The sequence below is a fragment of the Charadrius vociferus genome, unplaced genomic scaffold, assembly GCF_000708025.1.
Source record: "Charadrius vociferus isolate BGI_N301 unplaced genomic scaffold, ASM70802v2 scaffold300, whole genome shotgun sequence".
In the NCBI taxonomy this organism is placed as follows: domain Eukaryota; kingdom Metazoa; phylum Chordata; class Aves; order Charadriiformes; family Charadriidae; genus Charadrius; species Charadrius vociferus.
In genome coordinates this window covers 106,415-126,086 of record NW_009646513.1, presented here as the reverse complement: position 1 = coordinate 126,086, position 19,672 = coordinate 106,415, and the positions used below count along the sequence as shown (strand labels likewise).

The 19,672-nt window shown below is 36.2% G+C and overlaps 1 protein-coding gene across 1 annotated transcript in view; it reads left to right on the top strand.

Moving 5' to 3' along the window:
* The window catches only part of TTC8 (tetratricopeptide repeat domain 8), a 36,795-nt gene extending 18,189 nt beyond the window's left edge, over positions 1-18,606 (top strand). Inside the window, exons 8-15 of the mRNA XM_009884585.1 lie at positions 3,761-3,846; positions 5,784-5,871; positions 9,639-9,749; positions 11,758-11,897; positions 13,168-13,342; positions 14,671-14,793; positions 16,635-16,718; positions 18,417-18,606. Of these exons, the coding sequence (XP_009882887.1) occupies positions 3,761-3,846; positions 5,784-5,871; positions 9,639-9,749; positions 11,758-11,897; positions 13,168-13,342; positions 14,671-14,793; positions 16,635-16,718; positions 18,417-18,533 (924 nt within the window). The 3' untranslated portion in view covers positions 18,534-18,606. The remainder of the gene's footprint in view (positions 1-3,760; positions 3,847-5,783; positions 5,872-9,638; positions 9,750-11,757; positions 11,898-13,167; positions 13,343-14,670; positions 14,794-16,634; positions 16,719-18,416) is intronic.
* Positions 18,607-19,672: the final 1,066 nt, after the last annotated feature.

Sequence of the window (19,672 nt, the reverse complement as noted above, 5' to 3'; positions counted from 1 at the left end):
TAGACAGTTTTCTGAAGAAATTACTATTACCCTATCCATTGTTGTTCTTGACTTGTTTCCTTTTGTACATATATACTTAATAACTGATCTTCTGTACCCCTTGAGCTATTTCTAGAAGCCGTTTTATGAGCTAAATGCTCTAAGAGCAGGACAATTTGAAAGACTTGTCCAGAAAGAGTTCAGTTGCTGCTTTTTCAGCAGTGGACTGAGACATCATATTCTCCCTTTATTCACAGGCAGGTAATGATGACAAGACACTTTGTCCTGAGGAAGAAAAATAAGCGTACGGTATATACTTGGGGCCAGAAGTCATGACCTCTGATATTTCCTTAGTTCTTTCTAATAATCTGACGTTTATATTCTCTGATAGAAATCTATTTATAATGGAATTATGTTAGATCTACAAACTATGGAAATCCAGAAGACAGTTACTGAAAGAAATTTTGCTAAATTGACTATGGCTAATGTCATTTACTCAGCTGTCTTGTAGACTATCCTGTGTTGATTTGTCTATGAATAAGACTTTAGTCAGTAACTGTTGCTGGGAGAATTACTGCCATTCAACAGCATGTGAAAGAAGGAGCAGACACTTGCTGTCGTTTCCATCTTATCTAATTTCTTGGTGCATGCAATACTGTGTATTAAATTACTGTTTCAAACAAACGTACATTTACCAATTTAATTTTGCAATACAATAGTAAATTACCACAACCCTATAAGCTGTTTTATATTGAGTTACAGCTGATAGATGATTTGGAAGTCCTAGTTATAATACAGTTTAGTTAAAGAAAGCAATGGTAAAAAAATGAATCTCAGAATTGTGCTAAATACAGTTACAATTAAAGAATCTATGTTCTTTTTCGTTTAAGAACAGCTCTGATGTATTCTTTAAGAAAAACAACTTTTTAAAAAAAAAAAATCAACAAAACAAACAGAAAACCCACTAAGTATTAGGGGGGTTTATTATTTTTATTTGCACAAATATAAGAACTGAGAGTAAAATAAATTTGTTCTGAAAGGCTTCCCAGGGCTAATACTGTTTTTGAAATGGGCTCCTGCATACGTGAGTAACTATGTTAAGTGCTCTACACAGTAACAGTTTCAGCTGACCAGCATTTCCAGATGATGAGTTATATCCTAAAATTTATTAAAACTTTTGGGACAATCAGTGGGTGTTTTTTTTCTGATATGTGCATTAGCAGAAAAAATCCTTAAAAGGACATACCAGTTTCTGCCAATCGACAATCCGTGCTGGTTTTCCCTTCTAGTTATTAATACGACTGCACCAACATTCAGCAATGCACAGGAGTGGAGGACATAACACGTACTACTGCTATTATAGATTAGTTTTAAATTAACATGCTGTGCGTATTGAACATTGATTTGTACCTAAACTGTGCAATTAAAACAAAAAAAAGTTTGCAGCAAACTGAAATTGAAATATGCCAGCAGTTGGTATTGACATGGCAAGGTGAAGACTTTGACTTTTAAAAGTCTTATTTTAATCAATTTACTAACATTTCAAAGGCCACACTGTCAAAAGATTTTGTTGTAATACCAGCAGAAAGTCTAACTACTAGCATGCAAAACGCTGAGATTGATATGCACAAAGCCTTTTCAGGCAAACACTTTCTAGAAGATGATAACATTTGTAGTGGTTTTGGACTAAAGTTTTTGTGATCGCTTGTAAAGTGTCAGAAACGGGATTTTCCTATTCTTTTCCTAATTCCTAAGTAGGAAAGTATAAAAACATGACTTGAGTTCAGAAACTAACTTCAGGATGAAGTCATGCTTTGTTTCTTGATGTTATTACTGAGATCCCAGTAAGATTCAGGATCTGCACAGACAGATAAACTGCTGATGTTAGTGTCTACTAAGCCTGAAGCAGTCTTAGTTCCCACTTTCCAATAGCAGCCAGGATTGTTAGCCTTGCATAAAATAGTTATCAGAAATAATTAGGGTACCAGAAAGAAAGCTGAATGTGTAGCTACAGAAGGGATAGTTTTTTGAAATTCAGTCCTTCTTCTTGAATACTCGTCATCAGAGCACTCCAAGGAAAGCTCTTTGAAGCACGTTATTTGCAGTATGATCCTTACCCGTTTTAAGTGGCTGCTCATGCTGCGTTGGAAGCAGGTATGGTATTTGACAGACCCACACATTGTTTTTACATTTGCAAACGCAACAAAAGTAACCAATGTTTTAACATCAACTGCTTTCCCAAATTTTCCCAGTACTGGGACAAAACTTCCTATATATCTTCAGATGAAAGAAAGTATTTGTCTGGAAGGGAAAATGATAATTTCTGTCCTGAAGCAAGCTGCTTCCCTGTTATTGCTGTAGCATCCAGAGGCCCTGTGGTGCAATTTGCAAAGCCATTAGGAAACAAAGGGCAACTGAGATAAGAGCTGCCCTCTGAGGTCTTCAAGGATTCCACCTAACTGGAAGAAATAGTGACTTTAGAGTTGTAAGCTTTCCTCAGTTTTCTCTCTCCTGTCACAGAGGCAAAGAATGACAGCTGTCTCTTTCTTTTTGAGGACAGCATCAGTGCAACCCCTTAGCCTGAATTGCTACAGAAAACAAATTGTTCTTTCTTACAGACCTAGTCAGATCTACACCCATTAATTACCTGCAGCCTCATTTTGCTAGCAGGAAGAAGAGAAATCAAACCCAGAGGTAGATGTCACTAAATTAGGCTCTTTCTAGTATTTCAAGTACCTAGATTATTTTTTTCCTGGAAATTATTGCTTCCTCTGCTACCGAGTGGCCACTACACAGAACTTTTCCATATTGTTCCTAATAGATAGTTAGTTTCTGATTTCTGTGGTCTGCAAAATGTTTATGAAAACATAAAAAAGGTCAGTTCTTTGTTATAAAAATACTGCATTAAAGCCTTTTATACTATTGCTGATTACATCCCTAAAATATAAGTAGCAAATGTAGCATGGCTTTGTTCAGTTCTGGGACAAAATGGAATGTAAAAAAAAGGAACACTAACAATTGCTGCTTTGGTAGGTTTTGGTACAAAACACACATCCATTTGTTTTAACAGAAATGTTGAAATTATAGCTAAACCATGAAAAACTATAGATTCTGTCTGTGGTGGCTGATGGTAGCACACTGGTTAGCGTACCTACTTTTCCAATATACCAGATAAAAGATTTTAGACCTCCGCCCTCATCAATAGCTATTTATTTCTTAGAATATTTATCTATTTTTCCTATCTGTCGTAAAATAATTCTTTACGTCGTAGACTTTTTAAAGGAAGAAGTATTTCTTACTGTACATGTTTGAGAGCTCCCAGAAGTGGAGGCAGCCTAATATTAGCAATGAGATGACAAATTCTACAGTATTTCAAACTGGCTGAACTGATTTCTTTGTTTTATTAGGTTTTAACTTGTTCTTAATAATTTTTATTGAACAAGGATGGGAAGCCTGGAAAAAGTATGTTGGCTTACACAAATATTCTTTGTATTCTGAAGCAGCATTTCGGGTATCGGATCAAATTAATTTTATATTTTCTCTTTGAATTACTAGAAGCTATTTGGATTCTGTGTTCTTATAGGGACAAAGTATCCTTTCAGCTACTTTATGCACTAAGCTATAAAAATAGTAAACAAAGCAGTGCCACTGCCTCAAGTTTACCAGAACTTTTTGTTCAAAATCTTCTCTACAAAAATCCTTACATTATTCACTTTGTGTTCTTTTTCTTTGTGTAAACATTGAAGGTATTAATGTTAAGATGATGGGTTTGTTTTGGAAGGCTTTAGATTTGGCAGCCCTTGCCACTGAGCACGCACAATTCAAGGACTGGTGGTGGAAAGTCCAAATTGGGAAGTGCTACTATAGGTAAGCCGTTGTTCATTTCTTCTGTGATCAGTGAGTATGAGTGGAGGACCTGAACTGCTGGGTGTATTGTGCAATGCTGGACACTGAGAAATATTTCAGGAAGTATTTGGTTGGAGAGCACAGTGCTTACAGTTAAATCTCCTTTAATATACAAGGAGATTATGTTCAACTGCTTGAGGTAAAGACATCGACATTGAGTACCTTTATGTAAGTGAATTAGCTGCATCTTCACCTAATGTGCTTCAAAGTCATTGTTTGAAAAGTCAGTAAATAAATGACAAGAAATATTGTTAAAACAGACCACACAAAATGAATATTACAATATTAGCTTGAGAAATTAACTGTCAATATGGGCTTCAGATTGATAAAATAATAAGAAATGAAGTATTCATGTTAGACGCTTTCTGCCAGAGGTACATTGCCCAAGAAGTACCAGTTCCAAAGATGCCAAGCCCTCGGGGCTGGCACGCCGTGCCTGAGCATCTGATACAAATGACTTAGGAGTACCCCGATGCTGTGTAGCGATGTGCCTCTCGGGCTTGCAAGCAGTTAAAAGTGGTTGCTGAGGATCCACCTATGATTGTAACAGCCAGTTCTACCAAATCAGGTGAAACTCCTCCTAATACAACCCTGCTTCCTGTAATTCAAACAAGTACTGAGGCAGCTCCCCCTTTCATTCTTTACAATGTGTGTGTCCCATGAATGTAAAACATGGATAAGGTATTGGTTGTTAAAAAACTGAAGCATCATCTGCAGTCCTTACAATTCTATAAGCAATTCTTGTATGAACAGGCTGATAATACAAAGCAGTTAGCCCTTTAAAATTTCATGTTGTATCTTGGCTTGAAACTATTGCTTCTTTTTAGATGCCCAAACTAATGAAATCCTTCACTATTCTTAACCTTTACTTGACATTCTTTAGTAGATTAGGCTGATTTTTTTTTTTTTTTGAGCTTAGAGGTCATTCATCACTTTCAGGATTTTTATGAATAGTGTCACAGAAACTAAAGCATCCAAGCAGGCACGTGTACTTCCAGGTTCCAAAATTATTTTATGTCCCCATTGACTGTGTTACTTTGTTTTGGCTGGCTTGTTCTGCCTGTGTTTTGTGTTTCTTCACAAAGTATATGTGGTCTTTGGCTGAAGAAAAGGCAATTTGCCTATGAGAAAGTGTACATTTTTGCTGTTGTTGAAATGGTACGATCCTCTTCATTTTGTAGTCTATATAGAATTTATAGATTACTGCAAAATATTCTACAGGAATACTGCAAAACAAATGCTTTTGAGATGAAACAGACTTCTGTGAGGTTCACATGCCGTATACTGCTCCCTCCCAAGTGATCCGCTTGGATGGTCTTAAGCTGTGGTGCCGTTTACAATACAGCATGTTTTCAACACACAGTTAAAGATTTTTAATATCAGCAACAGAGGTTTTGCCATTTCCCATACAAGGCTAGGAGAAAGTTTTTTATTAATGGCTAAGCTTTCCCTAAATTTTACATGGAAAGTATCTACATGATCTTTGCCATGAGTGAAGAAATTCTGCTCCAGAACTATGTGGGTAGGGGTTGAGGCATGATTTCTTTGAGGCATGCTCATTTTCTACTGTCCAGTCTGTGCAAAGAGCAGGAGGGAATCCCATGAAAACAAGTACATCATTATTCAGTTAACACCAGAAGGCTGCATTTACTAAAGGGGACCAAATTTTATGAAATTGCCTTTTTCGTGTTTTGAATGGTTGTCTTTGTAACCTTCATGTATTTAACAGCATAGTTTTTGTTAACACGCACACAAATGACCTTAAAGTATGCTTTTGGGCAGTTCATGTTTGGTTTAGTGGGCATTGCTTTGTTATTTAATAAGCTTTTCTTTTTTAAAAAAAACCAAACAAACAACAGACCACAAATACTTTCTATATCTATCTGTTGTCTCTTTAGGTTAGGATTATATCGTGAAGCCGAAAAACAATTTAAGTCAGCTCTCAAGCAACAGGACATGGTTGATACAATCTTGTATTTGGCAAAAGTAAGTCATAGGTTTGCTTGTTTTAAGAATTAAGTGAAATTCCAGACTATCCCTCGGAAGTCCATATACCAGAAGAGTTGAGTATTGAGTTTGATACACCATTAAGTTTAATAGTGCATAATCTCCATATAGACCTGAGGCAATACACACTAACAGTTGAAATTGAAGTCTGTAGTTTACAAAAAGATTTTGGAGCTTCGAGATTTCACAAAAAAATCCTAAAACAATACAAAAAAACCCAAACCCCAAAACTCCTACCTTCTATGTCACTGTATTCTTTGCTCTAAACTCCAGTGAGGATTATATAGCTAAAGAATTATTGGAGTTCCAGTGTGAGGAACAATGTAGCTATACATGGTCTCCTAGGAAACTAATGCAGTAAATCAGTAAGTGAAGAGAGAATCTCAAAATCCTAGTTTCACAAGCAAAATCAAAATAGAGTGAGCTTAAAGGAAGCGATCGGAGACCTTGAAACAGAGAATGTTCTGTCAAAATAAAGGCATTAAAAGCTTTAAAAGAACAAGTGGCACAACTAAGCCTCAGAATTACTTGTTTACCAGAGTACACATCAGATTCTAAACACTTCCCAAGGCATTCAAGAAAAGGTGGCCTGTGAGAAACTAAAACTGCATTTTTCTTCCTCTTGTCCTAGAAGGAGATGCAATCAGTTGCTCGTTATCAGCTCCCTTGAAGCCAGCTGTCACAGGCATATCCAAAAGTCATCACTACTAGTAGATAATTCAGATATTCATACTATGGTCCTTGCTTTACCTTTACGTTTATTGAGCAATTATGTTTTGTATTTAAGTGATCATCATTGCTCTCTGGAGACTTGTCTTCAATACAGCAGCTGGAGTTAGCTTACTCAATTGAGCTTAGTAATTTTAGATTTCTGTCACTACCAGGAGTCATTCTGCAAAACACATGAGCTACACAAAGTGATTAAATTGGCAGAGTAATTGGATTAACAAACAGTGATTCGTTATGGGAGATATGTATCCCCCCCCCACGTTATTACTAGCACAAGTAGGAGTTGCATTTCAACTTCCACCTCCCACTCCATAGACCAGATCGCTCAAGTATAAAGCATCGCACAACATGATTAGTGACTGTGGGTGGACCGGCAATAGAGTAGGGCACTGAGATATAGCTCAATCTGGCCGTACTGGAAAGATAAGGCTTGAGTCAAGCAACCATTAAAGAAAAACAGGATTGCATCAAGTTCTGTGCAAACAGACCGATACTACAGTACCAATTAGTTTTCTGTTTATATTTATATGGGGTTTTTTAAATATTTGCCATAAAGATAACCCTCCCTTGCAGTGTAATTTATGAAAAGATAAAAGACCAAAAGAAAACTAAAAAAAATAAGGAGTCTTTAAAGAATGCTGAGAAGTTACTGGGTATTTCATGACCCAGAAGAGCTGGAAATGGGATATTTTTACCAGAGATAAGAGAGACTCCAAAAAGAAAATGGAGCTATTCTGTGTTTAGCATCTAAAACTTAATGACTATAGCTGTCGTAGTCTATAAGAGCAGGTCTCCCCAGAGCAGCTGCAAGTGGGTGGAAGTTGTTCCACCTATCTTTCAATTTCTTTTGCCGCTCATCTGGACAGCAGCTCTACAGTTTGCAGAGATGTTGGACAGTGTGATATGCCACTGGATATGGGAATTATGCAGTAGAGTACAGTCGCTGTGTTGCCTTAGTATAATATTTGCAGAGAGGATGTGTAGCAATTCCATCTTTGGAGTGTACCTCCAGATGAAGCAGTAGATCAGACTTGAGTCATAATGCTCAGAAAACATACTTCATAAACAAACATAAAAGATAAAAAAGGAGCAGTTCTAGTGGAGTTCCCTGTCCACCATTTTTTTCATTTTCTTCCCTAAGAATATGAAGATAGCCATGCTTCATAGCTAGATCAAGTCAAAAAACAAGCAAACAAATCAAAAAACCAGCTAATTAAAATTTTATCTCAGTTCAACCAAAGAAAATTAGGTATGACAGCATGCACTGGCTTACTACACGTATTTAGGATAAATTGTCCAAGTCACTCACATAGGTGATACTTAGGAGTAAAACAACCAGCCAAGGTTCTTTTTAATTCAGAAGTTATCGTGGTTTGGGCTATACCCAGCTGTCATGTATTCTCTTTCATCTGGGTACTTTCCGCTGAAACTCTTTGCAGAGTAATTTAGTTGTAGAAAACACTTACTAGAAGAAAATAAGGAGCATGACAGTCACAATGGACACGATCATTTAAAGTTTAAAATTTAATGAATATGTAAAATTCATCAGCAAGTACTGCATGGTTTGTAAAAGGAAAAATATAGCAAATTACTTGAGGGCTGTTTTAGATACAGCAACATGCCCAGATAGAGTGCATTAGGAATAAAGCATATTCATTAAGCAATTAAAGCATATTCATTGATGGTGTCATGAGTGCAGTTCTGGTCTACCAAGTAACCTGCCCCCCAAAAAACCAAAACCGCTCACTCCTTTGATGGCTTTTCACAAGAAGGAATTAATTTTCTAGCTTAATACAGGAAACGCAAATGACACAAGCAAAATGACTGGAAAAAATTGACTGTATTTTTTTTTTCTTTTTGCCAGTGATGGACTTGAAATGGTAATTCCATTACTAGGAAGGCACTCACAGTCGACAGCTCTTTGCCAATTAAGAATGTCACTGGAGCGGTCATAGGAAAGAATTCTTTGCAAATGTCTACAGCAGTATATATCTATTTGAATGCAAATAAAGAACTTAGGACTTTAACGAGTATTTTGATTTTTGGCATTCAAAAGCCCATGAAGCTCAAGGGCAGAAGCAGAAAATGTGTTTGGAGGTTTCTCGGGTGTTCAGCTTGTGTTGCTGTTTTTCTTACAGAGCATCACAAAATGTTTGTGTCAGGATACCAGTCACAATTCTTTCCCTGTTTTAGTCATATCACGTATTAGCACTATTTAAGGTAATATTTCTCCAATGGGAGCACTCAAAACACTTTTCCACTCGATGGGAGACAGATTAATCGCTCTAGCCATCTAGTTTCCCAAAGTAGGTGAGTGGGTTTTTTGCCTTTGCTGTAGTTGTATTTACCATACCCCACAACGGTTGTACTCTGACAGCTGCAGAGGTGGTCTCTATCAACATGTGGATGTCCTCTATCCAGTTTTCACACAATGTCATAATCAACACAGGAGCCAAAATCACTGGGACCAAACTGCCCTCTTTCTGTTATGGGATTTTATTGTTTGTGACAGGGGAGGTTGGCAGAGCAGTAAGGAAATTGGAAAATGTCACTGCTCTGTGTAGTGCAGTCTTATTTGACTAAGTAAAATATTTTGGTATTCCAGCACTATCAACCAGAAGATCCAGTTCTTTTAAGCCTAAACATAAGTTTAAAAAAAAAAGTATTAAACAGGAAAATATTCAAGGTGATACCTTCACCTCAGTGTCAAAGTGTATTATTTTCATATGATAATAAATAACAATACTTTTTTTTGTTTATTAGTAATGTCCAGATGAATTAATAATGTCTAGATGATATGCATGCAAATTTAATTATCTTAATTAGCCTCTTTTATCTTCATTACAGAGATTTATTCAGTATTCACTCTACTATTTCCCCAGTATTATTCACCATATCAGCTAATGGTTTACTGCATAAAGGGAGGTGTCATCCCTTTGATGTATCTCCCTCTCAAACAGCAGTGCAAGTATAAAAGTCAGACATTTGACATTTATAAACACTTTTTATTTGCTTAGGTGTATTTGCGCTTGGATCAGCCTGTAACGGCTTTGAACCTTTTCAAGCAAGGGTTAGATCGATTTCCTGGAGAAGTGAGTCTTATTTGTGGAATTGCCAGAATCTATGAGGTATGGACCCTCTATGCAATTATTACTGTGGCCAAGGTTAGCTGCCTGAGCAAGATGAAAGAGCCAATAGTTGAATATAACTGTAAGGTCATAAAAAATTAACTATGCTGTTTTTCAGTATCACTGATGCAAAACAGGTAACATTACAGAAAGACGCAAAAGTAATGTCAGGGGAGCCTTACAAGCTTATTTGTTTATATGGTTAATCATACTAGTGAGATCCCATACACCCTTGAAGCAAGTCCACGTGAAGTCAAGTGGTCCAGATGCTGTCCACGTTGCTAGGTCTAGTTTATATACGTTTCATCGTATTAAAACTGCTCAAGTCATTGACAGCCTGCTAGCAGGATTAAACAGCAAAAGTGTTGTCAGTGTTGTCTTTATTAGCACTAGGTGTTGCTGTTAGTTTCTTAAGACAGTGAGAACAGTTGGAATACGAATGTTTCTTAGTTTAGGAAGTAGATGTTATTTTAAGTAGGATTAGTTTTAAAGTAGTTTCATTTTAGCTTGGTAACCATGTATTTTGTATTTTAAAAGTGTGTATTTTCATGTCAAACAGTGGACTTTATATTGTTTTTCACTGAAAGTTGGTAATGATGCTAATCCAAATGTTTTTTAAAAAGTCATGAATTTGGTTTTTTTGGTCTACATTCATACTTGGCATTCTTTCCTGTTCTCATCATTCTCATCTAACCCCTAAGCATTAATCCATTTTCATATTAAATCCTTTTTGTCCTTCAGCAAGGAAGAAAACAGCTGCATAATTTTTGGAGGCTTTTGTTTCTGAATTGTTAAACAGTTTTTAATATGGATATTATTTTGCAGAACCATACATAGCATTGCATAACCCTTTAAGGAATTATTAAAGAGCAGCATATAGTTGACAGAGTCTAGTTTTGCACTGATACCTAAGTGCAGGATTATAGCTTCATTAGCAAAGATTTGTACTGCAGCATAGTGCTGCTCTTGTTACATACACTCACAAGTGGAATATATGCATCAGGCATCCTAATCAGAGTTTTTCTTCTCTGTCACTACCATACGCTACAGTAGGAAAAGTTGTAGACCTTTTTTTGGTTTTAAAAAACCCATTATTTTTAAAGAGACTGCTTTAGTACTGTTTCCTTTAATCACAGGAAATACGTTTTTTCATAGCTAAATACACTGCTGAGGTTAAATAAAAGTTTATTCTTTAGTCATGTTGAGAGTACAGTGTACCTACAGCACACAGGTAGAAATTACTCCTCTCTGAACACAGAAGTGTGTTTTGATCTTTTAATTTCTTTTCTTCTGATATGGGGTAGAGTCCTCTGGTGACTTGCACACCTCAGAAACAGTGTGATGTTGTTTACAGCAATGAGTTCACCCTAATTCATCTTCCAAGTAGCATACATCCAAGCATACATTTTTATACAACATAGTTCTCTTAACTGGCATATTCTAGCTAGTACAAGTTTTGGTAATAAATTTGTGATTCCTGTTTTCAAAGGCATGTAATAATTCTTCATATGCAATTATATTTTCATTTGCGTTCAGAGCAATTCATGAGTTGACTTACAAAGCATTGTAAATAATTGAGGCATTGACTGGGGAAATAAGTCTACTGTATGTTACCATATTGGGAAACCAACTGCACAGTACTGTGTATCACAAGGCATCGTGCAAAAAGTAGCAAATGCATATGCTAAGCTTCTGACCAGTCTGTTTTTCTGAAAAATAGCAAATTATTCTCTTTTTGTAGCTGTGGCATAGAGTTAATGACAGGTACAGCTAGCACTGTTAAATTAATATGCATTCTTCTCGTGAGTGTGTGTGATGCTTGTGAAGATGCCAATTGGTGATGTTGCATTGTATGATCAGAGAACTGTAAAAGCATACATAATTAATCTTGATTAAGTACTGTACAGGGCATAGATAAAGTACTCAGCAGACTGACATTTTAATAAGTTTTATGATAAAAATCAGTGATAAAAAGTAGAATTAATCTGATTTTTTTCCAATTGTATAGGAAATGAACAATATCTCCTCAGCTGCAGAGTACTATAAAGACGTCTTAAAACAAGACAACACTCATGTGGAAGCCATTGCATGCATTGGCAGTAACCATTTTTATTCAGACCAGCCCGAGATAGCTCTGCGGTTTTATAGGTATCTACACTTGTGGGGAGGGAGGGGGAACTGAATGCATGGGAGGATAATACAAAGGGTTGATTTTTGTAGTGCTGATAGCAAAAAAAGAACATTAGGAGATTGGCATGGGAGGATGATTGAGCATTGGGACAAATATCAGCATAAAATCAGCGTACCAACTTACTTATCTTCTCGGCCAGTGATAATTATATCTTTCTTTTAAAACTTTGTCATCATTACATGTGGAGTATGTAGAAGTGTCAAAAAAGATTATCAAAACAGTTATTATTTGATTAATAAGCAAGAAATTATCTTTCACAGCATGAGGCAGTTTGAGTACACTGGATCTTACTCTCAGCTTCAGTTGCATTCAAAGGGCACATGGACTTCCTATTTAGCCCTTTGAAAAAGAGTAGTCTTTGAAAAACTCCCAACTGAAGTCACGAGCAATTGTGACCACAAAATACCTTACTTGAACGTGGGCTGGGCTTCCCCCATGTCTCACTCAAAGCAATAAAAAGATAGTGTTAAATGATGCTGCTTGCTTTTTATTTTAATACAGTCAGAGTGCAAAGGAGCCTGACTCATTTTCTTAAGTCTAAGAGCAGATTAAGTCAGTATAAGCACTACCATCTCATTTCTGTTGGACCCAGGGTATTGTATGCTTTAGGTTCAGAAACTCACAGTTGTGCCGCAGGCAGCAGCCCTCTTTGTTCCTGGCCCTCTTAGAATATGTTTTTCCTATAAATATTAATCAACAGAATTTTTATAAAACACCTCCGATCTAAAAGACACATTAAACAACATCAATTTGAATCAAAATCTGAGTTATGCTTCAAATGTAAGATTAATGTAGATTCACATACTAGATGTACTAGTACTGATTAGAGCAGTGCTGAAGGATAGGAATCAAGCAAAATGAAATCTGAAGAGTTATAAAAAGGAACTGCAACAAATTACAGCTTGATTGAGGTTGAAGGATTGGAAAGAGGAAATAGCGAAAGTCTGTGTGCAGCTCTGTATTACAGGAAAATCAGATCATGTGGCACAGTCAAAAAGACAAAAGTTATCTAATTTACACAAAGACTATTTTGCCCAGCTTTGATTCTACTAAGCAAAAACGCCGTGCACTGCACTCAATGAAACCTTTGCCAAGTGTAAGACTGTAACACTCGGTTATTACACCTCTCAGAACAGAGAGAAAGGAGGAGAGAACTTTGTCATTTAGAGTAAAACTCTTATTTGAAATTAATCTAAAAAAATAAATAAATATTTTCTTTCAATCTAGACGGCTTCTGCAGATGGGTGTTTATAACTGCCAACTTTTTAACAATCTGGGCCTCTGTTGCTTCTATGCCCAGCAATACGATATGACACTCTCTTCATTTGAACGTGCACTGTTTTTGGCTGAAAATGAGGAGGAGACAGCAGATGTGTGGTACAACCTGGGACACGTGGCTGTGGTATGAAAAATATTAACAACCTTTCTGAATAAATATAATTTTACAAAACCTGGAAAAAGAATAAGTAGGAAGGAGTCATTGTCCTACTTTGAAATATGAAACCCAATAGCATACGGGATAAAGTGCAGTACAGATTAAAGGTTTACTTGCACGTCAGTAGGGAGGAAGAGGCAAAAGAAAGAAGTTCTGTACATCTTCACAGAATGTGGCTTAGTCATGGTAAAAGATGCTCCCTTTCCGCTGTATTTAACCTTCCCTTCTTTCTAAAAAAAATTGCGACAGGTACCAGCCCTTGAAGGCTTTTGCTGCAATACAAACTAATTTGACAAAAAACCTGAATTCAAGATATTTTTCTCTGAGCTATTATTTGTGTTACATGAAGCATTAGACCGATTCTGTTGTCATAAATAGTATTCAGCAGCATGTAGCAGACACTAACGCACTATGTATGTCATAGTTGAGAAGACATGTTCTTCTGTCTTATAGACAGCTATAGAAATATTGTGCAATTGTGTGATAAAATTTGTTAAATTTCTATACTAATTTGCATTCATTGCCCATTTTTGAAGATGTTCTTCCAGAAATTGTGTTAAATATCTGTTTAGCTGCATGGTCAGAATAAGGTTACTGAATAAAGTTTTTGATAGCTTTGTAATATGAGTTGTCTGCAAATGCAGATTATGATTTAAGTCAGAGAGAAACTCAACTGTTCATCTTGATTGTATTGCAACTAGGATAAACCCATGTAATTTATACTGCCTAAAACATTGACATTTGAACTGATATGCCTATGTTTTTCAGCATTTGTCACTTTTAATGTTTAACCTGATGCTGTATCAGTATTGGTCATAACACTAGGGCATTAAAGAGTAGTCAGCTGCTCCATTCAAAGAAGTTAAACTTCCTTAATTTTTATCTTCTAAAAAGTAGGCTTATATATGATTTTTTTTTTTTAATCTGTGCAGGGGCAGAGAAGCAAGATTACTTCCCCTCTGGAGACATCTCTTGTTTTTCTTACCATGCTATAGACAGTAGCAGATAGAGTAGTCTTTAAATGATACTTTAGACATCTAAAAGTTGAATTAGATGAAGTGAATATCACTTGGAGCATGGAAGTTTGTGCTGGAAAGAAACTATTGTGTCTGGAGGAAGACTATGAAGCAAATGAGAGGGTTTGGGAAGAAAGCACATATGGTTCTGATCAGCGTGTGTTTATTGTAATTTGTATTCCATGGTAGTACATATGGGTGAAAAGATACTCCAGACAACAAAACAGATGCATGTTGTTTCCAATCTTTTCACAAATTAAAATACAATCTTACTTTTAGGGGATCGGAGATCTTAATCTGGCTTACCAGTGTTTCAAGCTAACATTAGTCAACAATAACGACTATGCGGAAGCTTACAACAACTTGGCTGTGCTGGAAATGCGAAAAGGTCACATTGAACAGGTTGGTGTTGAATCTCAGCCTAAGCAGAATGCTTCCTTTGGCCCTTTTGTACGTTTGAAATTTCTAATTTCCCTGAGGTGGAGGCATCATATGAACATATAGCCTACTATTACAGGCAGAAAACATGGATAACTTTTATGCATGTTTTAGTGTAACCTCGACGTTGTCATGCCACCTCCCATTAAGCTGCTCATTCTTAGGCATATCCAAATGGTTCATCAAAGACAAACAAAGTTTACAGTGGCTTTGCAGTTGTTGAGATTTTTTTTTTCCAAATTGATACCGAAACCAAAACCCATCAGTCTGTAATCGTCACTTAAATTACAACTTTGACTGTATATTCAGTTTATAAATGTAGATAATACACTTTTCTTGGGTGGCAGAAGAAAGCAATCAGATCAGCTCTTAGAAGATTTTTTCCAATGAGGAGATTGCTTTAGAGTTTTGTCCCAAGGCAGCAGGTTCTTGATAAATCCTTTTGCATCAGTAAGCTTGGTGGTTCGTTTTACCTGATGTGAGTATACTAAGTTGTATTGCACTTAGATGTATAATTGACATGCACAGTGGATTAAATGCATTCATTTTTATACACATGCAGGGAAAATTAATATGTGTTTGTTGGACAGTTTGAACTATTGTGGGCTTGTTTTAATCCTTATGGGAGCAAGCCTATTTTGATGGGTTCATATATACATCAGAAAAGTACAATACAATATAAAGGCTTGTAAATACCTTTTTTAAAGAGCAAATTCTCTTATATTTTAAGAGCAAATAAAGTTAACTTTATTCAGATAACCTAGCAATTACCATGGAAACACTGAAATGACACCAACACTGGATGTTTCCAGTGACAAATAAAGTTTGGGTTTAGTTTCAGTTTCATAATCAGTAAATTTACAGACATTTAATTCCCAGGTGGAACTTCTGTCCAGTTGTGGATGTTGCAATTGCTAATAATTAGCACTGCAGAGCCTTTCTATTATAATCACTTGTTTCCTGTCTATTTTAGCTTTCAGCTTAAAATTTTCTGTTTTGTCCTGTATCACAAGTATAGTTAACACCAGGATCATCATGGCAATAAATTCATGCACAGAAGAATAAAAAATGCGGAGATACTTTGCTTATCTTGGTTTTTATTTCATTTCGCAATAGTCTTTCATAAGTACTGTTGCATGTACCCAGATTTGTCAGAACTAGGGAATTTTAATAAGTTCTTAACTCTGCCTTCCCAAACAGTTTACAGATACTTTTGTTTATAAAAGATCAGGGGTTTTCCCCCGAAGTTCTCAATTTTTTAGTAAAAGCATTCACAAGTTAATTTTCTATTGGATTTACAGCATTTACATGCACACCGATACTTAATTTTTCATTAGTTTTTAATGCTACCATTTTGCTAGTCAGAAAAAAGTGAATTTTATTAAAATTTTTGAGTGTGAAAACATTTTTATGATAAATATTTTTATGATAAAATATAGGTTTTCAGGGATGCTTGAGAGTGTTGTCAGAGACAACAGATAAATACAGTGGGGTGTGACTTTAAATACTTTTTTAAATTAATATATTCTGTTCAGTGTTTAGAACTGAATTGCTTAATTGAATAAATCCCAACGTTTTTTCTGACTCAACCAAGAGTCATATTCATTTCAATGCTATTAAACTGTATTATGCCTGAATGTTCTATTGGTGTAACTCATACGTAGCTGAATGTGGCTTTCTCAGTAAAGGCCTAGTAAAGAAAACACAGCGTGGTTTCTTTTAAAAATTATGAAAATTGTATTAGATTCTTGTTACCCTCCCTCCCTCACAGATTTTGCTTTTTTTTTTTTTCTTTCTCTATGTAGGCAAGAGCTTTGCTGCAAACTGCTTCATCTTTAGCACCTCATATGTATGAGCCCCATTTCAATTTTGCAATACTCTCAGAGAAGGTAATGCGCTATCCTATTCTTGTAATTTAAAACTTGAACCTTGGTGCAGTGGTTGGGTTTTTATTGTTATTACTGAAAATTCAAAATAGGTAAGATAAAAGAATACAGAGTGCATAAACTCAAGGAAAACTGAAGTTCGATTTCCATTTTAATACCCAGAAGCTTTGTGTGTAAAAGCAGTATTCAAATGTTTGCTTTTGAGAATAAGTGAGGCCAACTAGCTATAAAATAATTTTGTAATTTTCCAAATCCCAGAAGATGAAAAATCCGTTAACAATTCCATCTACAGCCTGTACAGTCATTGACTTTTTCAGAATGTGAAGTGAAATAGTATCATACGCTTTCTCAGTAATTATAGAAAGAATATAATTTATTCATCCCGTGATCTTAGTGATCTCAAAAGACGAGTCTGTTCTTTAGCTTTACAACCTTTCAATTTTGTGTGTTAATAATTTCTTTCATTCAGAGCATCTCAGACACTGAACTAATAGTGTCCAACATTCCTGTTAATAAGGAGAAACTTGTACAAGTCCTTATATTTTTCACAAGGAAAAATTACTCCTTTGCTTGTGCCTACACCTTCAAGATTCTGTTATGAGTCTGTGTTGTGTGGGCAGCCCAACTCCTACAGATACCAAAGAACATTGCGTCAAGGAGAGAACAACCCATTAATTTGTAAGCATATCCTCTCCGTTGTGAAACATGAGATGGTTTTGAATAATTGCATTCTGTACTTACCGATTAAGGAGTAAATCCTGGTCTGCAAATGCCTTCTTATGTAGCTTTTGCACAGAGAACCTGCATAGGTTGAGGTTGTGGGAGAAGACAGATGGCCAGATCAGCTAGCTGTTGATGCAGCATGGTAATGCAATCCTTAGATTCCGTGTGAGGCCACGGTTTACAAAACATAACTTCTCTAGCCAGGACCCTGGTTTCTTCCCCTTCAGAGAATTCTTGCTGCACTGAAGCTCTGTGTTGACTGATGCACAGGCAGCAGAGGCCTCCTACTGACGCTTTCCATAGCTTCTTCCTTTTCCACCCAGGAGCTATCACTTTTGCTAGATGTGTTCCCGAACGTTTGGGTTCCTTTTTGCTGAACCCACTTTCTGAGATGCTCTCCTTATGTACACTTCCTCCTTTCAAAAAATGAGGGCTATTTAGGAAAAAATAAAGTTTCCTAGGTGGGGAACAACGTGGAAACATACTTCTAAAAGCAGCGGAGGAGCAACATCAGTTGTCCAACACTTCTGTGTCTCTCTGTGAGGAAGGAGGAAATCACATGGAGTTGCGGCTTTTAGAGAGGCCTGATTGGTTGTGTTTTGCCTGTATATACAACAGCACCTTTATGGAGTTCTAAAGCAAATAATCCATTTTTTATTCCTCCTTACTTCAAGCGCTGGGCATGGTGTACTTTGTTGTCCATTCTCCAAGAAGTCAGGTGGAACGGGATATAAAGTTGCTGTCATGAAGCATCCCTCCCATTAAAATCACATCTCTGTCTCTTTCTTCTCATCCCTTGATGTAAGTGGGACATAACCCTGAGTTCAAAAGCCTCCGTACTGACTCTGGTTTATTTTTTCACTCTCAGTATCAGCTGTGTTTAAACACTTGTGAGCATCAGAAATGTACTGCACAGCATACACAATGCGAATACTGCAGTGCTTGGATTTGCACAATTAGCTTGTGTGTTTCTTACAGGTTGGAGATCTTCAGAGAAGTTACACAGCTGCTCAGAAGTCAGAGGAAGCGTTTCCAGGCCATGTTGATACACAACAGCTCATCAAACAGTTAAAACAGCACTTTGCTATGCTCTGATGAGCATATTTTTTATTATGTAAAAACAGTTAGCCAGGGCGAACGTCCCATACATCGTGTGAAAATACTAGCTGAAAGTAAACAAACTATACTTAATGCATTCCTGTGGCAAAGCCTGTGTTACTTTGAGTAGCAGGAAAGATTTAAGAGTCCTAATTAGTTTCTGTCATCTTAAAACATACCACTTATTGAAATGCAGCTAGAATATGTTACAACTACATACGCGAGAGATTATAGGAATGGCAGGATGTTGCCAGTTATGACAGCTTTGAAGTAGTTGTCTGGTATATGAGCAAGTAAGTCTCCATATAATATTAATGAACATTTTAAAGGAATTTTTTTTCTGACTTTTCTGCAGAAAAAAGTGACTTTAAATATTCCTGTGTGACAATCTATCAGGTAACAGAGAAAGAATACTTCCTAACTGGTCTTCAAACTTGGCTTTTGATAGTATAATTTCTTACTGAATGTTAAGTTTTAAAACTAAAATACCTAAAAGAATTTAAAATACATATGCAAAGCAGAAGTTCTTTTATTCTTTGTTGTACTGTATGAATTAAATAAATTCCAGTTTGTATGGTTTGTTTCGTTCATTGATGTAAGTTAAAATTACATCCTTATTGGCATGAAAATTAAGAGTCAGTAATCTTAACGTATTTTGAAAGACTCCACAGAACTGTTACAAAATAGCATAAATACGTGTGTTCCTCTCTACCCAGGAGAGAGTTTATTCTTCGTCTCAGTGAGGGAAAAGGATATTTAGAAGCTTGCAGAGTTAAGTACTAGTAATTGAGCACAAAGCTGTGCTACCACTTGAGCACTGTTGCTAAATAAACATTTGCATCATCCTAACTACACGAGTACTACGAATAGCAACAAACAGAGACTTCTCTCTGTCCTATATCTTTGCATTCTAACTAAAAGGGATAAATTTGCATGATTTCCCATCTTGACCTTTTTAAAAGACCTTTAAGAAATGTAAGCTGTTAAGGCATTCTGAAATGGCAGATCCTGAAACAGGCCTTTAAAGTCTTTTCAAGTTTCTCTGATATATTAAGGGATTGTCTTGGCTTAGGGAGCAACCCTAAACATGCTTATGAATATTATGTCTTCCTTTTTACTATTTGTTACTTCCCCAC